Below are 20165 nucleotides of genomic sequence, written 5' to 3' on the forward strand. Positions count from 1 at the left end.
CCTGCGCTAACCAAAACCAATGTACATACTTATTTCGGTGGTATGACGCCACTGTCAGCCACCATATTGAACTTTCCAACGTTCCTAATTCTCCAACTTCCCGTGTAGGTAGAAGGCTGAAATTTGGCAGGCTCATTCCTTACAGCTTACTTACAACAATTAAGCAGGTTTCATTTCGAAATTGTCCGCATAACGGTCATAACGGTCAACAACGTCCGCCATGTTGAACTTTCTTATTTACGGCCCCATCTTCACGAAATTTGGTAGGTGACTTCCCTTAGCTAACCGTAACCAATGTACGTGCTTATTTCGGTGGTATGACGCCACTGTCAGCCGCCATATTGAATTTTCCAACATCACTAATTCTCCAACTTCCCGTATAGGTAGAAGGCTGACATTTGCAAGGCTCATTCCTTACAGCTTACTTGCAAAAGTTAAGCAGGTTTCATTTCGAAATTCTACGCGTAATGGTCATAACGGTCAACAACGTTCGCCATGTTGAACTTTCTTATTTATGGCTCCATCTTCTCGAAATTTGGTAGGTGGCTTCCTTCCACTAAATGAAACCAATGTACATACTTATTTCGGTAGTATGATACCACTGTCGGCCGCCATATTGAACTTTTCAACAGTCTTTGTTACTTATGGGCCCATCTTCAAGAAATTCTATCGATCAAAGAACTGTCACTTACCGAGTGGTTTCCATGCCCGGAGATACCACCTACCTTTTCCATTCTCTTTGTTACATATTGCACGGCCATATCAGGCTCACTCTTGATATCCGGAGGAACATTCTGTCTTATGTATTGAATGACTGGGACAGGTTCAAGGTGTGGACTGATGACGGTACAGGAGATAATTATACTACACAGGAGCACTAGAAGAGTGAAATGCTTAAGCCCTTCACCTATGGTTCTGCATGTGAGTTGATGGCTGCCGCTGAATTGTTCGGTTGTCGCTTTCAAGTGTACCGAAATGGCCAAATATTTTACACCTTTCGACAACCGCCAATGCCTCTTAAACATCTTAGATTCACAGGTGACGATTTCAGTAGTAGACACTTTGATGTTTATGAATGTTTAAACTCTCAAAAGCTGGATGTGATTTTATCGATGAAACCGGTTGTGTGCTTACAACGCTTGACAGATGCCAAATGTCACTTCAACACAACAAATCCTGCAAATACTGTCGTAATTGAAACAAACCATGAAACTCAAACCGATTATGACAGCAGCAATCCAAGCTGTGAGATTTGAGACAACATTACTGTTCACATGGCCAACTGTACGTTGCATGCTCAAGAGTAAGCTCAGCGCACAGCTTGGTCATATTACAACCGGAGGGCCGAACTGACAACATGGTATACAAATAGATCCTTAACAAATAATTATTGGCAGATTGTCCCACAGTTTAAAAAGGTTTAATTTTCTTCTTAATAAAAATTTGAATGCAGTACTTCACCTCTGCGAAGCGCGGGTATTTTGCTAGTATATATATAATACACACACACCTATGTATAATCTTGCACAGATGTCCTTTTCCATATCATTTGTAATTTTACACTGCTTGCTCGTTCATATAAGTGGTGCATCAGTAATCTTCAGGGTTTGTACACAAGGAGCCTAAATTATATCATCTCTCTTGGGCCAACTGTAAGCGTTAGTGGTACCATGAGAATACATAAATATTTACTAGAACATTTTGCTCCTCTTCTGATGTTGCACGAATGTTTATTTTACATAATCCAATCTGTGACATCCTTTAGTACAACTGAGCATTTCTCCTATGGAGCAGGGTGCCAAAGATGAAGCCATGTTACATGTTTATCAAGCATGTATGCAACTGTGACACTGACAAAGAAAATACAAATTTGTATTGTCTAGGTCTACTAGTTTATCAAACAAAAACAGCTACTGACATCATACTCCTAATAAGGCTAACAAGTATGGGCATGTGCAGAAGGTTAGCAGAGCTCTGCTGACATCAAAAATCATATTTGAAAAACACAGTACTTCTAAAAGGTTTGTGGATTCACAAGTTTTAAGGAATATTGGTAGAGTCTGTAAATCTATTACTACTAATAATAATAATGAAACACAACCCCAATTCCAAAGAAGTTGGGATGCTGTTTAAAATGTAAATAAAAATAGAAGGCAAGTCTCATAAACCCATATTTTTTCACAATAGAACATATAAAACATATCAAATGTTTAAACTGTCCCATTTTAAGAAAAGAATAAGGCCATTTTGAATTTGATGGCAGCAACACTCAAAAAAGTTGTGACAGGGCCATGTTTACCATCACAGTCCGTAATTTAGGAACTGAGGAGACCAGTTGCTGGACCTTTGGGAGAGGAATGTTATTCCATTCTTGTCTGATATAGGATTCTAGTTGCTTAATAATCCTGGGTGGTCTTTGTTGTATTTTTCGTTTCACAATGCACCAAATGTTCTTAGTTGGTGAAAGGTCTGGACTGCAGGCAGGCCAGTTCAGCACCTGGACTCTTCTACTACGAAGCCAAGCTGTTTTAATAGACACAGTATGTGGTTTAGCATTGTCCTGGTGAAATATGCAAGGCCTTCCCTGAAAAAGATGTCTGGATTGGAGCACATGTTGCTCTAAAACCTGTATATACCGTTCAGCATTGACAGTTCCTTTCCAGATGTGCAAGCTGCCAATTCTATAGGCACTAATGCACCCCCATACCTTCAGAGATGCATGCGTTTAAACTGAGCGCGGATAACAAGCCGAATGGTCTCTCTCCTTCTTAGCCTGTAGGACGCTGTGTCCGTATTTTCCAAATAGAAGTTTTAATTTTGATTTGCCTGACCACAGAGCAGTTTTCCATTTTGCCTCAGTCCATTTTAAATGAGCTTTGGCCCAGAGAAGAGGGTGGGCGTTTCTGGATTATGTTCACATATGGCTTCTTCTTTGCAAGATAGTTTAACCTGCATTTGTAGATGGCACAGCAAATTATGTTCACAGACAGTGATTTCTGGGTGTGTTCATGAGACCATGCAGTGATTTCCATGACGGAATCATACCTGTTTTTAACACAGTGCTGCCTGTTTTACTTTTTTGTAAATATGATGCTTTGTATATCTCTGCTATACATTTGTTTGTCTTGCACATTCTTTTTCTTCAGGATGTACTTTCTTAAGTATGTTTATGTAACAGGGATTTTGTGCAATTGAGCCAATTTTCCTGTTTTCTTCTAGGGAATATAGACCCAGAGTAAATGTCACCTTCTTAGAAAATGGAACAAAAGTGGCTGCACTGAGCCCTAAGACATTTGTATTTCAACCAGATATGTCAGCTGGCGACCCAGAGATTGACCAAGTGACAACAGTTAACATTCCTGCTGTGGTGAGTATTTCAATGCAGTAACAAATTACAGTTCCAAATGACAACCTTAATCATTTTGAACTTTATATCGCGTTTGTCTCAAGTACTTGCTATATACATTCAGTGAACAAAAAAATGCAATTAGTGTTATTTTAAACAGAGATATGTGGGGAGTCCTATTGGTACTACATTGTTAGTGGAATTGGGATGTATACAATTAGCTGTTAAGAATGCTCTCTCAATATTTAACAATCTTAAACATACTAACTGCGTCATGCACAAATATGCGGTCTGCAAGTATAAGCCACACCACCTTGTACTTCTAACCAGCGTCAAACATAGAAACCACTTTTGCTGACACACACGTCTGCTAATTTACTTGCTGTAGCTGAAGAGCAAAAGCACTTCATATAATGGGTAGAACATGGACACTGGGTGATTTCGAACACCATGACATGCTTTTCAAATTTATTTTCAAGGATAACATAGAGGTGGCGCAGTGGTAGCGCTGCTGCCTCGCAGTTAGGAGACCCGGGTTCGAACCTTTTGGTTCGCTTCCCAGGTCCTCCCTGCGTGGAGTTTGCATGTTCTCCCCGTGTCTGCGTGGGTTTCCTCCCACAGTCCAAAGACATGCAGGCTAGGTGGATTGGTGATTCTAAATTGGCCCTAGTGTGTGCTTGGTGTGTGGGTGTGTTTGTGTGTGTCCTGCGGTGGGTTGGCACCCTGCCCGGGATTGGTTCCTGTCTTGTGCCCTGTGTTGGCTGGGATTGGCTCCAGCAGACCCCCGTGACCCGGTGTTCGAATTCAGTGGGTTGGAAAATGGATGGATGGAGGATAACATAGAATTTCAGTTTTGAGTATTTCAAGGGTTCTGAAGGGTTTATTAGGGGGTCCTTGAACTCCCCCTATACCCCCATTTTTCTCCTTGCCTTGATGATAAAGTTTACCATATTATATCTATACAGGCAGTGTCATGGAGAACAGCTCTTTCTTTATAAAGAAAACAGACTCAGAGTTCAAATGGAGATGCAGAAAAAAATCTTTATTACAATGTAACAATGAGACATGACCATAGTGCAAGTGCTTAATCTAGGAAGTACATTAATTTATATTACATTTCTTATAATCTGTGCAAAATGATCTCCTTCTTCTAATACTTCCCACCATTCCCTAATATAATTCTGCCCACCATTACTTAATGTTGGTAACTTAACCAACATTTATTCATTAATCAATTACGCAAGTAACATTAGAATTCCTGAAGCCTACAAAAAACTCATAATCCCGGCCCACCTTAAATCCCTTTGCACCTCTCCATCAGTGTCTTTTGTTTTCTAAATATGTCGATCAGCACAAGCAGCAAGCAGCCTGCTGTCCCATCCCCTACCTTGACAGAGTTCAGTTCTCCCAGCTCAAGCCAAGGCTCCTTATCTGCATGTGATGTGACTGGAGTTGTACAGGGTAAATAATACAGTATATCGTTGTTTGGAATGCATGCATTTCAAGTGTGTTCAGTGTCTACAAAGATCTGGATAAGTGTAGGATGAAAGGAAATGCAAGAAATGCTGAACACATACCAAAAGCAGAAACTTTTTCCATGTTATACTAATAATGACATGAAGTGTATAATATGTGAAGTCTAAATGGAGTCCAAATATGAAATAAACACATGCGCTTTTATTCAAGAATATAACCAAAGAAAAAAAAAAGCATTCGATTTACATGTGGCTGTCAATGAGTTAAAAACTCAAGCTCAAATTTCAATTGACATGGAGTTTACATGTATTCTTGAATGGTGCAGAGGTAAGAACTGCTGCCTTATAACACAGAGGTCCCAAGTTCGAGACTGGGCGCTCTGCGTTTTGAGTAGTGAGCTGCTATTATTATTATTTGTACAAATATAATTAAAACATACATTTGACATGAGTCTGTAACACCCAGTATAAATTAATACAGGTACGGTCAAAAAAACGCTATGACATTTGAAGATGAGTTACCATCTGAACATTCCACCCCAGAATCCCCCACCACCCTCCCCCCTATCTTGCCTGTACTCCACTCTGTCTGCATTTTCAGTATCATGCACCATAATGCAGAGTACAAGTGGATGGTCTGGATTTGATGCCAATTGTGGACTTTGCATTTGGTGTGACGGTTTATTTTGTTATGCTGATAGTTGTTGTCTAACCTTGTGGAGTCTTGTGATGTACTTTAATATTCTCTTTCTGTTGTATTGTTTGGTAAAACTCTTTGGATACAGCATTTGTCAAATAATAATTCTTTTGAACCACTCAGTGATCGTTAATACATAATACAGCAAAACAGTACATTCACCTGTTCATGTGATGAAACACTTAAACACTCCCAATGCCTAATTTTATATTAAGAAACTGTGGCCACTAGAGGGTGCTCCTGCCACCCAAACCCCGACAAAGACATAGCAGACACAAGTTCAGCACACACCGTTTTTATTTTTCCATGTGGGAAACTCTTTCCCTCATTTCCTACCTTCACAGAACAGTTCCCAGCACAAATGCAATACACAAACCACACTTCATGTCTTTTTTTCTCTGTCTCTTCTTCTCTTCTGTCCACCTTCACTCCTCCTGGCAAGCTACGTTCAATGTCTCTGGCTCCTGGAGTAGTGGCAGCTGGTTCCTTTTCTAGGGCACCTGGAAGAGCTCCAGGTGCTTGAGGACCTTCTTCCGACAGCACTTCTGGGTGTTGCGGAAGTGCTGCAACCAAAGGCACTGAAAATCTCCAATTACCCCCTGTTGAAGGCTATGGGCCACAGCAGGGTTGAGTTTCCATGCTTCAGACCTGTGGCACTGTTGCAAGCCAGGAGGACTGCCATCTAGTGTTCCAGGGGAAGGTAATGTCCTGGAAAAGCTATCTTTCCCTGGTCCTTCCAGTAATGAGGCGTCCCAGCCGGGTAAGGGCCACTGCCATGTACCACAAAACACAAGTCTTGCTTTGTGCCTGATATTGCTAGGAAAGGCTCTGGCTTCGACTTCCAAAGACCTTGAATTATATTAAGTGGGTTTGGAAGTGGACCTTGGTCTAGTATTGTCCTATCTATCCATCCATTATCCAACCCGCTATATCCTAACTACAGGATCACGGGGGTCTACTGGAACCAATCCCAGCCAACACAGGGCGCAAGGCAGGAAACAAACCTGGGCAGGGTGCCAGCCCACTGCAGGGTGCGCTAACACACACAAACACACCTACACACCAAGCACACACTAGAGACAATGTACAATCGCCAATACGCCTAACCTGCATGTCTTTGGACTGTGGGAGGAAACCCACGCAGACACAGGGAGAACATGCAAACTCCACGCAGGGAGGACCCAGCGCAACCCACTGTGCCACCGTGCTGCCCAGTCTAGCATTGTTCTCTGTGTAATATGTTTGACCAATCCTAAATAGTGATGAGCGAACTCCACAATGTTCACTTCACCTCGAGTTTGGAGAAATCACAGAAGCGTTTGTGTATATTGCTGAATTAGGCGAAATGCATTGAAGTCATTGAGGAAGAACTAACTGAACTAGATTTGCCTGAAGTATAATGGTGCAGTCTTCTTTAATGTGATCCTGTGGGCTAGGGAAATGTCTGCCAACTGTACTGGACTGATTATTGAAGCCAAAAAGGTGAACTGAACTGTGCAGCATCAGTGCCAACCTCTGCACCACAGTGCCTCTGTGAGACCAAAGAAGAAAGAACACAGTCAGAGATGCACAGTCATATATTTCGTCAAAACAAAGCGGAAATGGCAAAAGTCAGAAAAAATATGCAAGTCTTCTAAACAAAGAATATTCAAATTGGCGTGTCATGATTGAAGCCATTGGCTCGCTCTATTTTTTTGAAGTCTCTCTGGAGCTTTCTGTGCTGATGCTTTTCACTTTTTCTTCTGTCAAAAAGATAGAAATATCATGTAAATAGTAATGAATCTTTTGTTATTATTCTTATTTCATAGAGTCTTGTGTGGTTTTGAGCACATCAGGCTCCTTCAAGGTTTTCTTTTTACCACCACATGGCTAATTAGGCACGCGTAGGGCACACGCTTCCGTCTCTAATGCTGATGTGGAACTCTAAGATCGACCTGCACATTTGGCGACAAACAGAGATAACCCATTATTTATGCTGCACATGTTTCACAAAAATAAAATTTTGATGACCTACATTATTTACTTATCTGTTCTACTAAGTCCCACAGAGTCTGTAATGCAAGGTCAGTATTGTATGCCTGGGGTGTGGTCTCATCCAGTTTTGGCTGTTATACCTCTAGGGGATTTTGTGATGGCCTCACAAAGCATTATAGGCTGCTGGGGAAAAAAGTTCTCTTAAATACCCAAATTATCAGTAAATAATTTGACAAACAAGGGAAAATGTGAATGCAGCAATTCACTGTGAATAACGCTTTGGTGAAATTCTCTCATCAACACTAGTCATATGTGACTTTTGCCAGTTTTTCTTTCTGAGCAAAATTCTAAACATAGGTGCAAAATAGATCACAAGAGATAATGCAATGTATTTTTTTTATACTGTCAATGGCAGTGCTTGTAAACTATGTTTTATATTAAGCTCTTTCTTTGTTCTAACATTGTAAAAGCTAAAATAATCCCCCCATTCTGATTTAAACACAGACTCATCTTTAGATTGGATTAGATTAGATAAACTTAATTAGATGATCTGCTGTGGCAACCCCTAACAGGAGCAGCCAAAAGAAGAAGAAGATTGGATAAACTTCAAAGGGAAAAGTTAGATGCAACGGAAACATTAAAAACAGGACAAATAACATACATATTCGCAGGACAAATAATATAGCCAGTCAATCAATCAATCAAAAATAAATAAATATATATTGTGCAGATATTTCAAAGTGAACTTAAAGAGCATGTCTGCCATTAGGAAGTATTATATTGCCTGATAGCAGTAGGCAGAAAAAAAACCTCAGAGACATTTCTTAGCACACCGCAGTGGAATGAGCCTGTGGCCAAGAGAGTGCCTCCTGGAGAGGATGGGGGATTTTTCATGATAGCATCCAATTATGCCACCATCCTCTTTTTTTACAATAGCTTCCAGTCTGTTCAGCATTCATCCTGTGACTGGGCAGACTTTCCTAATAAGTTTGTTCAGGCATTGTGCTTCTTTTGAACACAGGTTGCTTGCCCAAGAGACTCAAGTATAGAACAACACACTGGCTATTGTGAACTGTGAAAATTTTCTTTTTTCCTTTTTTGCTCGTGTGTGGCCATTTGTTATATTTTGCTTGTGATTATTGTTTTGTTTACACCTTTTGTTGTTTGACATATGGTTGTGCAGTGGCTAACACTTCTGCTGCACAATTAAAATTATGTATTTTGCCACTATAATTGGTCCAGCATACAGTGGTGTGAAAAACTATTTGCCCCCTTCCTGATTTCTTATTCTTTTGCATGTTTGTCACACAAAATGTTTCTGATCATCAAACACATTTAACCATTAGTCAAATATAACACAAGTAAACACAAAATGCAGTTTTTAAATGATGGTTTTTATTATTTAGGGAGAAAAAATCCAAACCTACATGGCCCTGTGTGAAAAAGTAATTGCCCCTTGTTAAAAATAACCTAACTGTGGTGTATCACACCTGAGTTCAATTTCCGTAGCCACCCCCAGGCCTGATTACTGCCACACCTGTTTCAATCAAGAAATCACTTAAATAGAAGCTGCCTGACACAGAGAAGTAGACCAAAAGCACCTCAAAAGCTAGACATCATGCCAAGATCCAAAGAAATTCAGGAACAAATGAGAACAGAAGTAATTGAGATCTATCAGTCTGGTAAAGGTTATAAAGCCATTTCTAAAGCTTTGGGACTCCAGCGAACCACAGTGAGAGGCATTATCCACAAATGGATAATGCCTCCTTCCCAGGAGTGGCCGGCCGACCAAAATTACCCCAAGAGCGCAGAGACGACTCATCCAAGAGGTCACAAAAGACCCCAGGACAACGTCTAAAGAACTGCAGGCCTCACTTGCCTCAATTAAGGTCAGTGTTCACGACTCCACCATAAGAAAGAGACTGGGCAAAAACAGCCTGCATGGCAGATTTCCAAGACGCAAACCACTGTTAAGCAAAAGAACATTAGGGCTCGTCTCAATTTTGCTAAGAAACATCTCAATGATTGCCAAGACTTTTGGGAAAATACCTTGTGGACTGATGAGACAAAAGTTGAATTTTTGGAAGGCAAATGTCCTGTTACATCTGGCGTAAAAGGAACACAGCATTTCAGAAAAAGAACATCATACCAACAGTAAAATATGGTGGCGGTAGTGTGATGGTCTGGGGTTGTTTTGCTGCGTCAGGACCTGGAAGGTTTGCTGTGATAGATGGAACCATGAATTCTACTGTCTACCAAAAAATCCTGAAGGAGAATGTCCGGCCATCTGTTCGTCAACTCAAGCTGAAGCGATCTTGGGTGCTGCAACAGGACAATGACCCAAAACACACCAGCAATCCACCTCTGAATGGCTGAAGAAAAACAAAATGAAGACTTTGGAGTGGCCTAGTCAAAGTCCTGACCTGAATCCAATTGAGATACTATGGCATGACCTTAAAAAGGCGGTTCATGCTAGAAAACCCTCAAATAAAGCTGAATGACAACAATTCTTTAAAGATGAGTGGGCCAAAATTCCTCCAGAGCGCTGTAAAAGACTCATTGCAAGTTATCGCAAACGCTTGATTGCAGTTATTGCTGCTAAGGGTGGCCCAACCAGTTATTAGGTTCAGGGGGCAATTACTTTTTCACACAGGGCCATGTAGGTTTGGATTTTTTTTTCTCCCTAAATTATACAAACCATCATTTAAAAACTGCATTTTGTGTTTACTTGTGTTATATTTGACTAATGGTTAAATGTGTTTGATGATCAGAAACATTTTGTGTGACAAACATGCAAAAGAATAAGAAATCAGGAAGGGGGCAAATAGTTTTTCACACCACTGTAATTGTCAGACACACCCCTAGCCATCAGGGACACTTAAAAGACCATTATAATTTTCTCAAAACTAGTTAATTTCCTCCTCCCCTTCAACTTCAATGCATTTTGCAGAGTTTCCTAATGCTCCCAAACATTTCTGAAAATTTTACTGAACTCGCTGTGAAGCAAACTTGGGGCCCATGTGGGGGGATTTGAATATCACTAGTAACTACCAATAATAAAAACTGCTTCCATGTTCCCACCCAATTCACAGTAGTATAAATGGATAAAGTTATGATCTTTCATCTTATTATTCGCAGGTTTTGTATAGAACAACATCAGAATATGTAAGACTGAAATAAAGAAGTGCACAATTTCCAGTTCTCATTCATCAGTGAGATGTACTCCCCTTCAGTTTTCTCCTTGTTTATAGTCTTTGCATTAATCATATTCAGATCATCAAGTGTACAATTATATATTCTCTAAATGTATACAATTGTTCATAGACTGCAGGAATGTCTGGTAACTTATTAATTGAATCTCTGGAAAAGCATTCAGTTTAAAATACAGGGGAATTGCTAAATACTACAGAATTACTTAAGAGCAGTTTCAAAGTGTGTAAACCATGCTAGCTCAGATCAACTACAGATAAATATGCGATTTTAAGTAAGTAGGCATTTTCAAATTCTGCAGTAAGTTGTATCTCCCTAAGAACCTAAATTTTAGAATGCAGCTTTTCAAAATGTTTTGATCAAGCTTCATGCTCAGCAGATCTGCCATGTGTCATTTGTCAGGTTACTGTACTGTACTTTATAAAACAAAGATGAAAGAATTACAGGTAATTTACCTGCTAAAACACTAGCTGCACCACACAAAAAAGTGGAATGAGGCCATGAAGCCGGGAATACAGTTAAGTCAAGTAACACTCATTTTTCAGTCTCTCTCACTAAAAGTGTTTTGGATTTATGCTCAAAATTCCTGTAATTTTTAATGAAGAAACAACATTTTCACCTATCATTTTGTCTAAATTAAATGACCCATAAAGTTAATTTGTTTTAAACCAAAATCTAAAATAGAAGTGCAGTTTCAGTCAATGTCTACATACAGTATTTCATTGTTAAGTGTTCAGTGATGATATTTGGTGCTAAGCTTTGTTATAATTTTCATGTTTCCCAAATACTTTAAATGTATAGTTTAGTTACAGTTTAAATTGGTTTTATTACTACAGTTTCATTTTTAATGTTTTGCTTTATACTTTCATGACACCTGTGGTCTTGGTCACGTCTTACTTTTATTCTATGTTAATTAGTGTTCCCTAATCTTAATTATTTTGTCTTTTTTCTCTTTCTTCATCATGTAAATCACTTTGAGCTACATTTTTCAATTTAAAATGTGATATATTCATACATGTTGTTGTTGTCTTGATTTAAAAGGGAAAACAAAGAAAAAGAAAATAATTAATGACAAGGGCAGCAGTTGGTAGTAATATATGCTCATTTAAGGGCCTTTTTATGCCTATCTGTACTGTTTTGTGGCCAGTATGAATGTATCAATCATGCATGTACCCAACTCGCACCATCATAAGGTAAACATTAGAAAAAATAAATGCTTTAATAGCTTATTCATATCTCATGTTTCAGAAATGTATTGATGTTATTTTTTGTTCTTTTTTTTGTCTGATTTCCAGAAATGTAATGCTGTTTTTTTTGTCACAAATCCCATATCTGCCATATTATATTCAAGTTAATCCAGTACAAAAACTGAAAGGAAGGACAAAATATTACAATTTGCAGTAATCCATGTCTAGCACACATTTCCACTTGGGGAAGGAATTCAGTTATGCATCTCATTTTATTTAAAGCATTGGTTATATATTGTTTTCTGGAACATTGTTTTAATTTTTGTATGGCTTTCATTGTTTTTTCTTTTAGACTGTCATGGAGTTAACAAAATCCTCATTCACAAGCCTTGTGATTTTTTTCATGATGAATGTGTATGGAGTGGAGGTTTTTGCAACACATACAGTCCATGAACTTTTATGGGGGTTCAAAGATCCACTTCTTTCTAAACTTCATTACGTGAAACCAGAAGTTGATGAGTATTTTGGTCTTATGTATAAGGTATGTCTGCTGTTTCTTGCTTTTAGTTCAAACTGCATTAACTTGAAATTAGCATTTAACCATATTCGTAATTTTTAAAATTGACATTTGGTATAAATGTCTTTTTTGCTTTTAATATAAGATTCATTTATTATTTTTATTTATTTTTTAGGCTAACATTTACAGTATATTAGAAGTTCCAGGTATTGGCAGAAATAAAAATGTATTCAAATTAACAAGTTGATTTTAATGCTTAATTTTTGAGGCTAAGTATTATAAAAAAAATTATTATTTCTTTTAAAGCTTGAAGCACCAGATTATTTTAACATTGAAAATACAACATAGAAAACAAGGGATACAAATCCATACAAATGGTGGGAGCAGAAATATATTTTTAAACAATATGAAGTTTCAGTTAAAACTTTTTTTCTGTTAACACAGTGCATGTCATGTTAATAGGGAGATGTGCTTAGTTCTTCGATGCATTGAAACACTGAAGTTTATTTTGGTAGCTCATTTTAACTGACAGTGTGTAAAAGCCAAATTGGCACTTTGTGTTGAAACCCTGCCACTGTTTTTACTTCCTACAACTTCTGTTAGCTCTAAAAAAAAATATTATTATTATAATTATTATAATTATTGTCAGCTCTGTCATTGTGCACAGTCCTCTATGCGTAACTGTGTGTAAGGTTTTCTATGTTACCCTGAACTGTATACACTGGTAAGAAAATGAATGGATGCTCAGATAGACTGACAGACTTGGACAGTGGTGGACACGGCTTTAAAGCCATTAATCTTGCCATCTATTCATCTCCTATTACAACTTTGTGACACTACAAGTTAAATTATTACAACTCACCATCGATTCAATCAAATCATTGTGCTCTCAAAGCACACACAAATCTATTTCCTAGTTCCATAATTAGATAAAAGTGGTAATAACTAAAGTTTGTGTGTGTATAACAAGTATAATTGCTTTTGTTCATCTGCCTCAAATACAAACATTTCCAGACATTTCCTCTGCTGTTATTTTTGACATGTGTTGATGTGGTGCTGTATCCTGTCAATAATGGAGAATCCACTGCATCCACTGAACAGTATCATCTCCAGACAGAGGAGCAGCTTCAGCGACAGACTGCTGTCACTGTCCTGCTCCACTGACAGACAGTTATTGTCTGTCTGTTATACCTTCATTGTTATCACTATTTAATATTGTTCTTTATCAGGCTGATGCTGTTAGAGTATGTGGATTTCCCCTTGGGATTATCTATCTATCTGTCTATCTGTCTGTCTGTCTGTCTGTCATCCATTTTCAAACATAGTTTTAAAGTTCTTATTATTGTGCCTTTTGAAGTAAGTAGTGTACTTGAGTTACACATGAATGCAGTACTGACTTTCACTTAGTACTTACCAATACTGTAAAAAAAAAAACAAAAAAAAAAAACAACTAGTTTTGTCATGTATTTGAGCTTTTGTATCAGTGTGGTACTGAAGTATTGCTTTATAAACAAACTATAAGTTAATAAGCCAGATTTAGTTATACTGTATATTAAATACTTCATCATATGGTAGCAATGAATAGATTCTACCCTAGCCATTGATAACATGTTGTAGCACATGGTTTTTTATCATCCTTACCTGAAACACTGATGGGCCTTTTTGCCTGCCTGATTCCTATTAGAAACAAATTTTAATTGTGCCATTGGCTGTTGACCTAACTCTGTTTCTCATATTAAAGTGAATATGATCAATTTTTTGAGAAGCTAATCCTTTACATAATGTTGATTATGATTTTGAGGTGAACTTATTTTATACACCAGAAAAAGTGTAAAAGAAGGTAAGAATATGTTTGTCTATTGTAATGAAAATATTATCAAAACATATTTGTATCTGTTGAGTCATTATACTTTTTGCTATTGTAATGACCAACCTACAGTTGTGTAATGCAGCATGAAATAGTAGTACTTAAATCCACATGGGAGAGGTATTGTTTTGATTGCTGACTTTATTTCAAGTAGTAAATTTGAATGCAAGCATTACAAGTCTTATCCTGTGATAAATTTACTCACAAAAGACACTCCATGATTTCTCTTCAATAAACATATGACACATCTTTTTAAAAAAAAGTTTTAGTTGCTCTATAATGCAAATCCTACTAAGATTTTAGTTTTGTATTTGTGGAGTTATTCATTTGAATGTGTTATAAATAGTGACCTCTTAAGTTTATATATTTGTGTTTGGAGCAGGCAAGCAACTCTCATTCTGATGTTTTTTTAAGTATTCAGCATGCTTTAAGACTTTCATACTACAAATAAATCAAGAGTGTCCAGTAATTATTATTATTATTTTTTTTTAAGAAAAATGGGACCAGTGATGGGGACTTTGTTTTCAAATCAGGAGAAGATGATTACAAAGATTTTGGAAAAATCTTTACTTGGAATGGGCAAAGGTAAGGCTATTTATTATCTTGAAACTGTGCTTTCTGACAGAGTTTGATGATATGAATACCAGTACTGGGAATAAAAAAAAGCAACTTTTTACTGCCTGTTTCATTTTTCTCCCAAGCCTGTAGTAGACTATTTACCTTACAATACAGAGTACAACTGTTAATGGTGCTACTTTACAGATTCGGTGTCCTGGGTTTAAATTCAATACCGCCTTTTCTTGTCTGCATGTTATTTGTTTCCCCCAGTTCAACCTTATCCCAAGAAAAATAATGTTGGTTTAACTGGCAATTCTAAATTTGCCCCTTGTGCGTATGAAGGTTGGCTCTAATGCTATCTAGATACTGTATATTCCACCACCCTACAACCCCAAATTTAATTAAGAAGATTTGAAACTTTATGATATAAAGTAGCACTTATACAGTATTGTAATTATGCATTATGTATATTTTTAAATTACAAAAGAAATTACCTTTAGTGCTTTTCTTTACTATTTTGCTTTGTTGCCTTGTTAACTGTTTTTTTTTCTTTAGGTAAGATTGTACTTTACTTTCAGTTAGCTTATGTGTTTCAAAATGTAGGCAGTTATTTCACTGACAATGCTGAAGTTTTTTTTTTTTCCTGAACAAAGTGCCAAATAGAGGACAAACTGAGAGAATATATACATATTGCCAAGATTGATTCAAGAAATTTGCAAACAAATGTAATTTTAAAGTGGCAATTTGGCTCAATAAAAGTGTATTGTGTGATTAGCAACTCTAAAGTGTTTCATTGTGAGTGGTTGTGGATATGACCCTCCATTGTTCATTCAGTATGGGTGGGGAAGCAACCACTGGGGCATTTTATTAAATCATCTTCGGAACAGCTACAAAATAACTCTGTGACATGAAACTACTTCCACAAATTTAGTTTTATTTACATGATACATGTACATTAACAAATTTGACATGTATAATTGAAAGCATGGCACCTGCTTTTTTATACACTGTATCACAAAACGTGTATTTTTAAGATACCACACTCTACAGTATAATTTTGAAAATATTCTCATAAGGAATATTATAAGGAATAATATCAAGCTATGAGTATAGTGTTCATCCCTAGTAAAATTGGTATACAAGTATACAGTAAATATTCTGCAAAGATCTAGCCTGTGAAATAACAGTACAGTTATTGTACAGCCTCTATAGACGTATCCACATTGTCTAGTTCTTGTAGTGTAGTTGTTGTGTATCTCTGTATTGTTGTATGTGAATTGTACATGCATTCAGTCATTCAGATGCTGTAGAAGGAATAGGTATCTACATGTTTCCAGTTGTCACTGTATTAAAACCATGTACAGTTTTGCATTACCAAATAAGAGATTAACAGAGTGAGATCTTATAGTAACGTGTTTATGTGAGCAGCTTTCTATCACAGAATAATAATATTCCATGTAAGATATTCATATTTATGGAAATAATATAAAAGCATTCATTTGGCTTTGCTCTTTTGAACTTTACCATTTGTAGTTTGTATAAATTAAAATTAATTTATTTTTGTTTACTTACAAAAATGCTTTAAGAGAGTTTTTTGGCCTGTGAAAGGTAATAGTATGTTTTCTTTTTTTATTTTTTTAGCACCCTGAAATGGTGGAGCTCAAATGAGAGCAATATGATCAATGGCACAGATGGAAGTACTTTTCACCCACTCATATCAAAAGATGAGTTGCTGTACATTTTTGCAGCAGATCTCTGCAGGTATATGTTTTTCATTTTGATAAGTTTACTGCAGTTCAGAAAAGGGGTTTTTCAGTTGACGCTCAAGTCACTCACAAAACATTGCCATTATTATGTGTGGAATTACTGTAATGCTTCATTCATTTAAATGATTCTTGTATTCTCTTTTTTGTGTTTCAAAGTTTTAACTTGTGTTCAAAAAGAACACAATGAACCATTGCACAGGGCATGTTTAATATAAGAGGTGGGGGTGCTGATCAAAGTGATGACAGTCCTACATGTATAGTATATTAAAATTCACATATTGCCTGGTTTAATTTGTGCAGTTTGCATGATACTTTAAAACACTTTCCATTTTATAGAAATTAATTAATGCATTCATAATTCATACATTTTAAGATGGAGCTGTGAAATATTTTGACAGTAAAGTGCATTTTTCATGACTTCATAAACCAAAATAATGAAAGAGATAGTTTGGTTGCTAAGTAAAAATATATAAACTTAAATAGACTGAGTGTGTAGTTGATTGTTGTATCTCTAACATTGTGCCATGGCCATAAAACAGGCATATGTGCCATGTTGAATATTGATTTTTTTCACTGTAATCTGTACATATAACAATAATGACTCTGTAAACCAACTTGAGACTGTCTTTTAGTAGTTTATTCTTCATTGTCCATAACTGTGGCAGGAAATATGAACATATTATACATAATATAGTAAGTATATTTATTGTTGTCATTTATATCCACATCAACAGAAGCCTCTTGATGAGATTATGTATCTATGGATAACTGACCATTTACTCCTGAAGCTTATTTTGTGAATCTGAAAATCCTGACATTGATCAACATGTTTATATATAAAAAAAAAAAAAAATCTGTATTTTTAAATTAAATACTTCTTTGCTCTACCAGCTACGATACATCACTTCAAAAGAATTAGTGAGTGACACAGGTCTTAGCCGGAATTCTCTTGTTAATGTAAACTACATTCTTTTTGTTTATGCCAAAATGTCTGATTTCGGTCAATGCCTCCTAGTAAGAAAAAACGTCTGGTTTAAAAAATAAAAACTGGTTAATTTCTGGTCATTATGGCATACATGGAAAAGTTATTTATTATACTTTATATCCCAGCTAGGTTGGTTGTGTGCGTTTTGAGCAGTTTGACCTTTTTGATTTTGTTTCTTATGTACATATGCTTACCATTAACTATCTCACCATATGTTGTTATGAACAATGTTATTAAAAAGCCAAACAGAGCAAGGTTTTACATAATTGCTGTGGTTTCAGTGATTTTAAAGTAAGCAAGCCAGAGTTAAAATGGTTGTTTCTAATATAGTGTAATAACTGATAGTAAATAAATGTATGTTCTAAAAAATGTAGTAATAATTGTTATTGTTCAGCTTCCACTGCGTTTTAGCTATTACAGTGATCCCTTGCTATATCGCGCTTCGACTTTCGCGGCTTCACTCCATCGCGGATTTTAAATGTAAGCATATCTAAATATATATCACGGATTTTTCGCTGGTTCACAGATTTCTGCGGACAATGGGTCTTTTAATTTAAAGTACATGCTTCCTCAGTTTGTTTGCCCAGTTGATTTCATACAAGGGACGCTATTGGCGGATGGCTTAGAAGCTACCCAATCAGAGCATGTATGTATGTGCTTCCCGAGCAGTGCTTGATTGTTTGCTTTTGTCGGTCTCTCTCACTCTCTCTGCGCCTGACGGAGAGGGTGTGAGCAGAGGGGCTGTTTGCACAGAGGCTGTTTGCCCAGAAGATACAGTCGCTACACTAAAAAATGCTGAAAGACTACCTTCACATTGCTCCCTTCTTTGCGGCTGCTTTATCGCGGTGCGCATACTTAAAAGCCCAACAGCACGTATTGATTTTTTGATTTGTTTGTTTTTCTGCCACGCTCTCTCTCTCTCTCTGACATTCTCTGCTCCTGACGGCACTCCTTTGAAGAGAAGATATGTTTGCATTCTTTTAATTGTGAGAAAGAACTGTCATCTCTGTCTTGTCATGGAGCAAAGTTTAAACTTTTGACTAAAGGGTGTTAGTTTCATATCTAGAGGGCTCTAATAATGTTCACAGTGTGGGAGAGTTTATAAGGGCTTAAAATATATAAAAATAACCATACAAACATATGGTTTCTACTTCGCAGATTTTCACCTATCGCGGGGGGTTCTGGAACGCAACCCCCACGATCGAGGAGGGATTACTGTACATGTATAATAACTCCAGAAATAAATGTCAATCTGTCAACATTTCATCATCAAAACATTTTAATAGGATGCCCAAAGTTATACAACAAAAATATGTCTCTTCAATTTGAATTACAGAAGAAAATTGAAAACATGACCTGGACAGTGTTAAAGGGCATGCTTCCTGAATACTTAGATGCATAATCTTTGGCAATGATGACCTCCAAATGTTTCACACATAAATGTTTCTGTAAGCTTCTTGAATCTTTCTTCTAATAAGTAGTTTCCCCTGCTTTTGAATTGCAGTTTGTTCTAGCTCTTGATCTCTTGAATTCCTTTTACCAATAACAGCTCCAATTAATATTGGCTATTAACATAACCAACCAACATCAGCTCTTTCCAAAAGTTTTTAATCGGATTGAAATCAGAACCCATTGCTGGCATGTTTAACACAGTTGCTTTTTTTCATTGTAATCTTTTCATTTCTGCTTTTGGATTTGTGTTTTGAGTTAATGCCCTGCTAGAAAACCCATGATCTTCAGTTCATGCCTATTTTTCTGATGCTAGTAAGTACATTTCCTACTAAAATACCTCGTTAATCCTTCTATTTTACAATTCCCTTAACCTTTCAAAACCCCCAGCACCAGAGGCAGCAAAGTAGCCCCACAACATTATTGAAACTTAACTAGATTTAACGATAGTTAAGGTGCTGGTTTTTCTTACAGACTTCATTTCATGGCCTATAAAAAAATACCTGGTCTTTATTGCCAAAATGTTTCTGTTTTGTTTTAATCAGTCCACAGAATGTTTTCGCTGATGTGTTTTGGTTTTACAAGGTAAATTTGGGTGAAGATTAGCCATGGCTTTTTATGCGGGTCTTTTATTAGTAGGGTCCTCCTTGGTCATTGCTCATAAAACCCTTCTTAATTTTGTGTAGTGCATACAGGTTTGGTATGGGTTAGGTCAGCTTTTAAGCTCAGTTTGCACCAACCTTCAAAGACATCTTTGGCCATGTCCTGATAGGCTTTGACAATTCCATTAACACCAAACTTCATAACAACATAGTTAACTGTGGAAAAAGGAAGACCAAGTCTCTGGAGATGGCCTTGTACCCTTTTCAATTTTTATGTTTGGTGATAATTTGTCTGATGGTCTCAGGCAGTTGTCATTGTCAATAAGGAACAAAGCCGTAATTTTTTGTTAGTTGTGTCATATGAGTTCTGGCAATGTATTGCAGGCGTGTATGATTTACTGTATTGCGAATCTTATTTATCCAGTCAAACAAATTTGAATCTTTCAAAACAGTGCCAATAATTGTCGTAGCAATTTTTCAGTTTTTATACAATTTTCACACATCTCATTTTTTACTTTTAATTGCTGAATCC

The 20165-nt window shown here is 36.9% G+C and overlaps 1 protein-coding gene across 2 annotated transcripts in view; it reads left to right on the plus strand.

Moving 5' to 3' along the window:
* Positions 1–20165, plus strand: part of scarb2a (scavenger receptor class B, member 2a) — an 83442-nt gene that overhangs the window by 35146 nt on the left and 28131 nt on the right. For both annotated transcript variants that reach the window (XM_039750778.1, XM_039750777.1), the window contains 4 exons: positions 3220–3367; positions 12242–12430; positions 14767–14858; positions 16473–16592. In XM_039750778.1, coding sequence (XP_039606712.1) covers positions 3220–3367; positions 12242–12430; positions 14767–14858; positions 16473–16592 — 549 coding nt within the window. The remainder of the gene's footprint in view (positions 1–3219; positions 3368–12241; positions 12431–14766; positions 14859–16472; positions 16593–20165) is intronic.

The sequence above is a fragment of the Polypterus senegalus genome, chromosome 4 (assembly GCF_016835505.1).
Source record: "Polypterus senegalus isolate Bchr_013 chromosome 4, ASM1683550v1, whole genome shotgun sequence".
NCBI classification, from domain to species: domain Eukaryota; kingdom Metazoa; phylum Chordata; class Cladistia; order Polypteriformes; family Polypteridae; genus Polypterus; species Polypterus senegalus.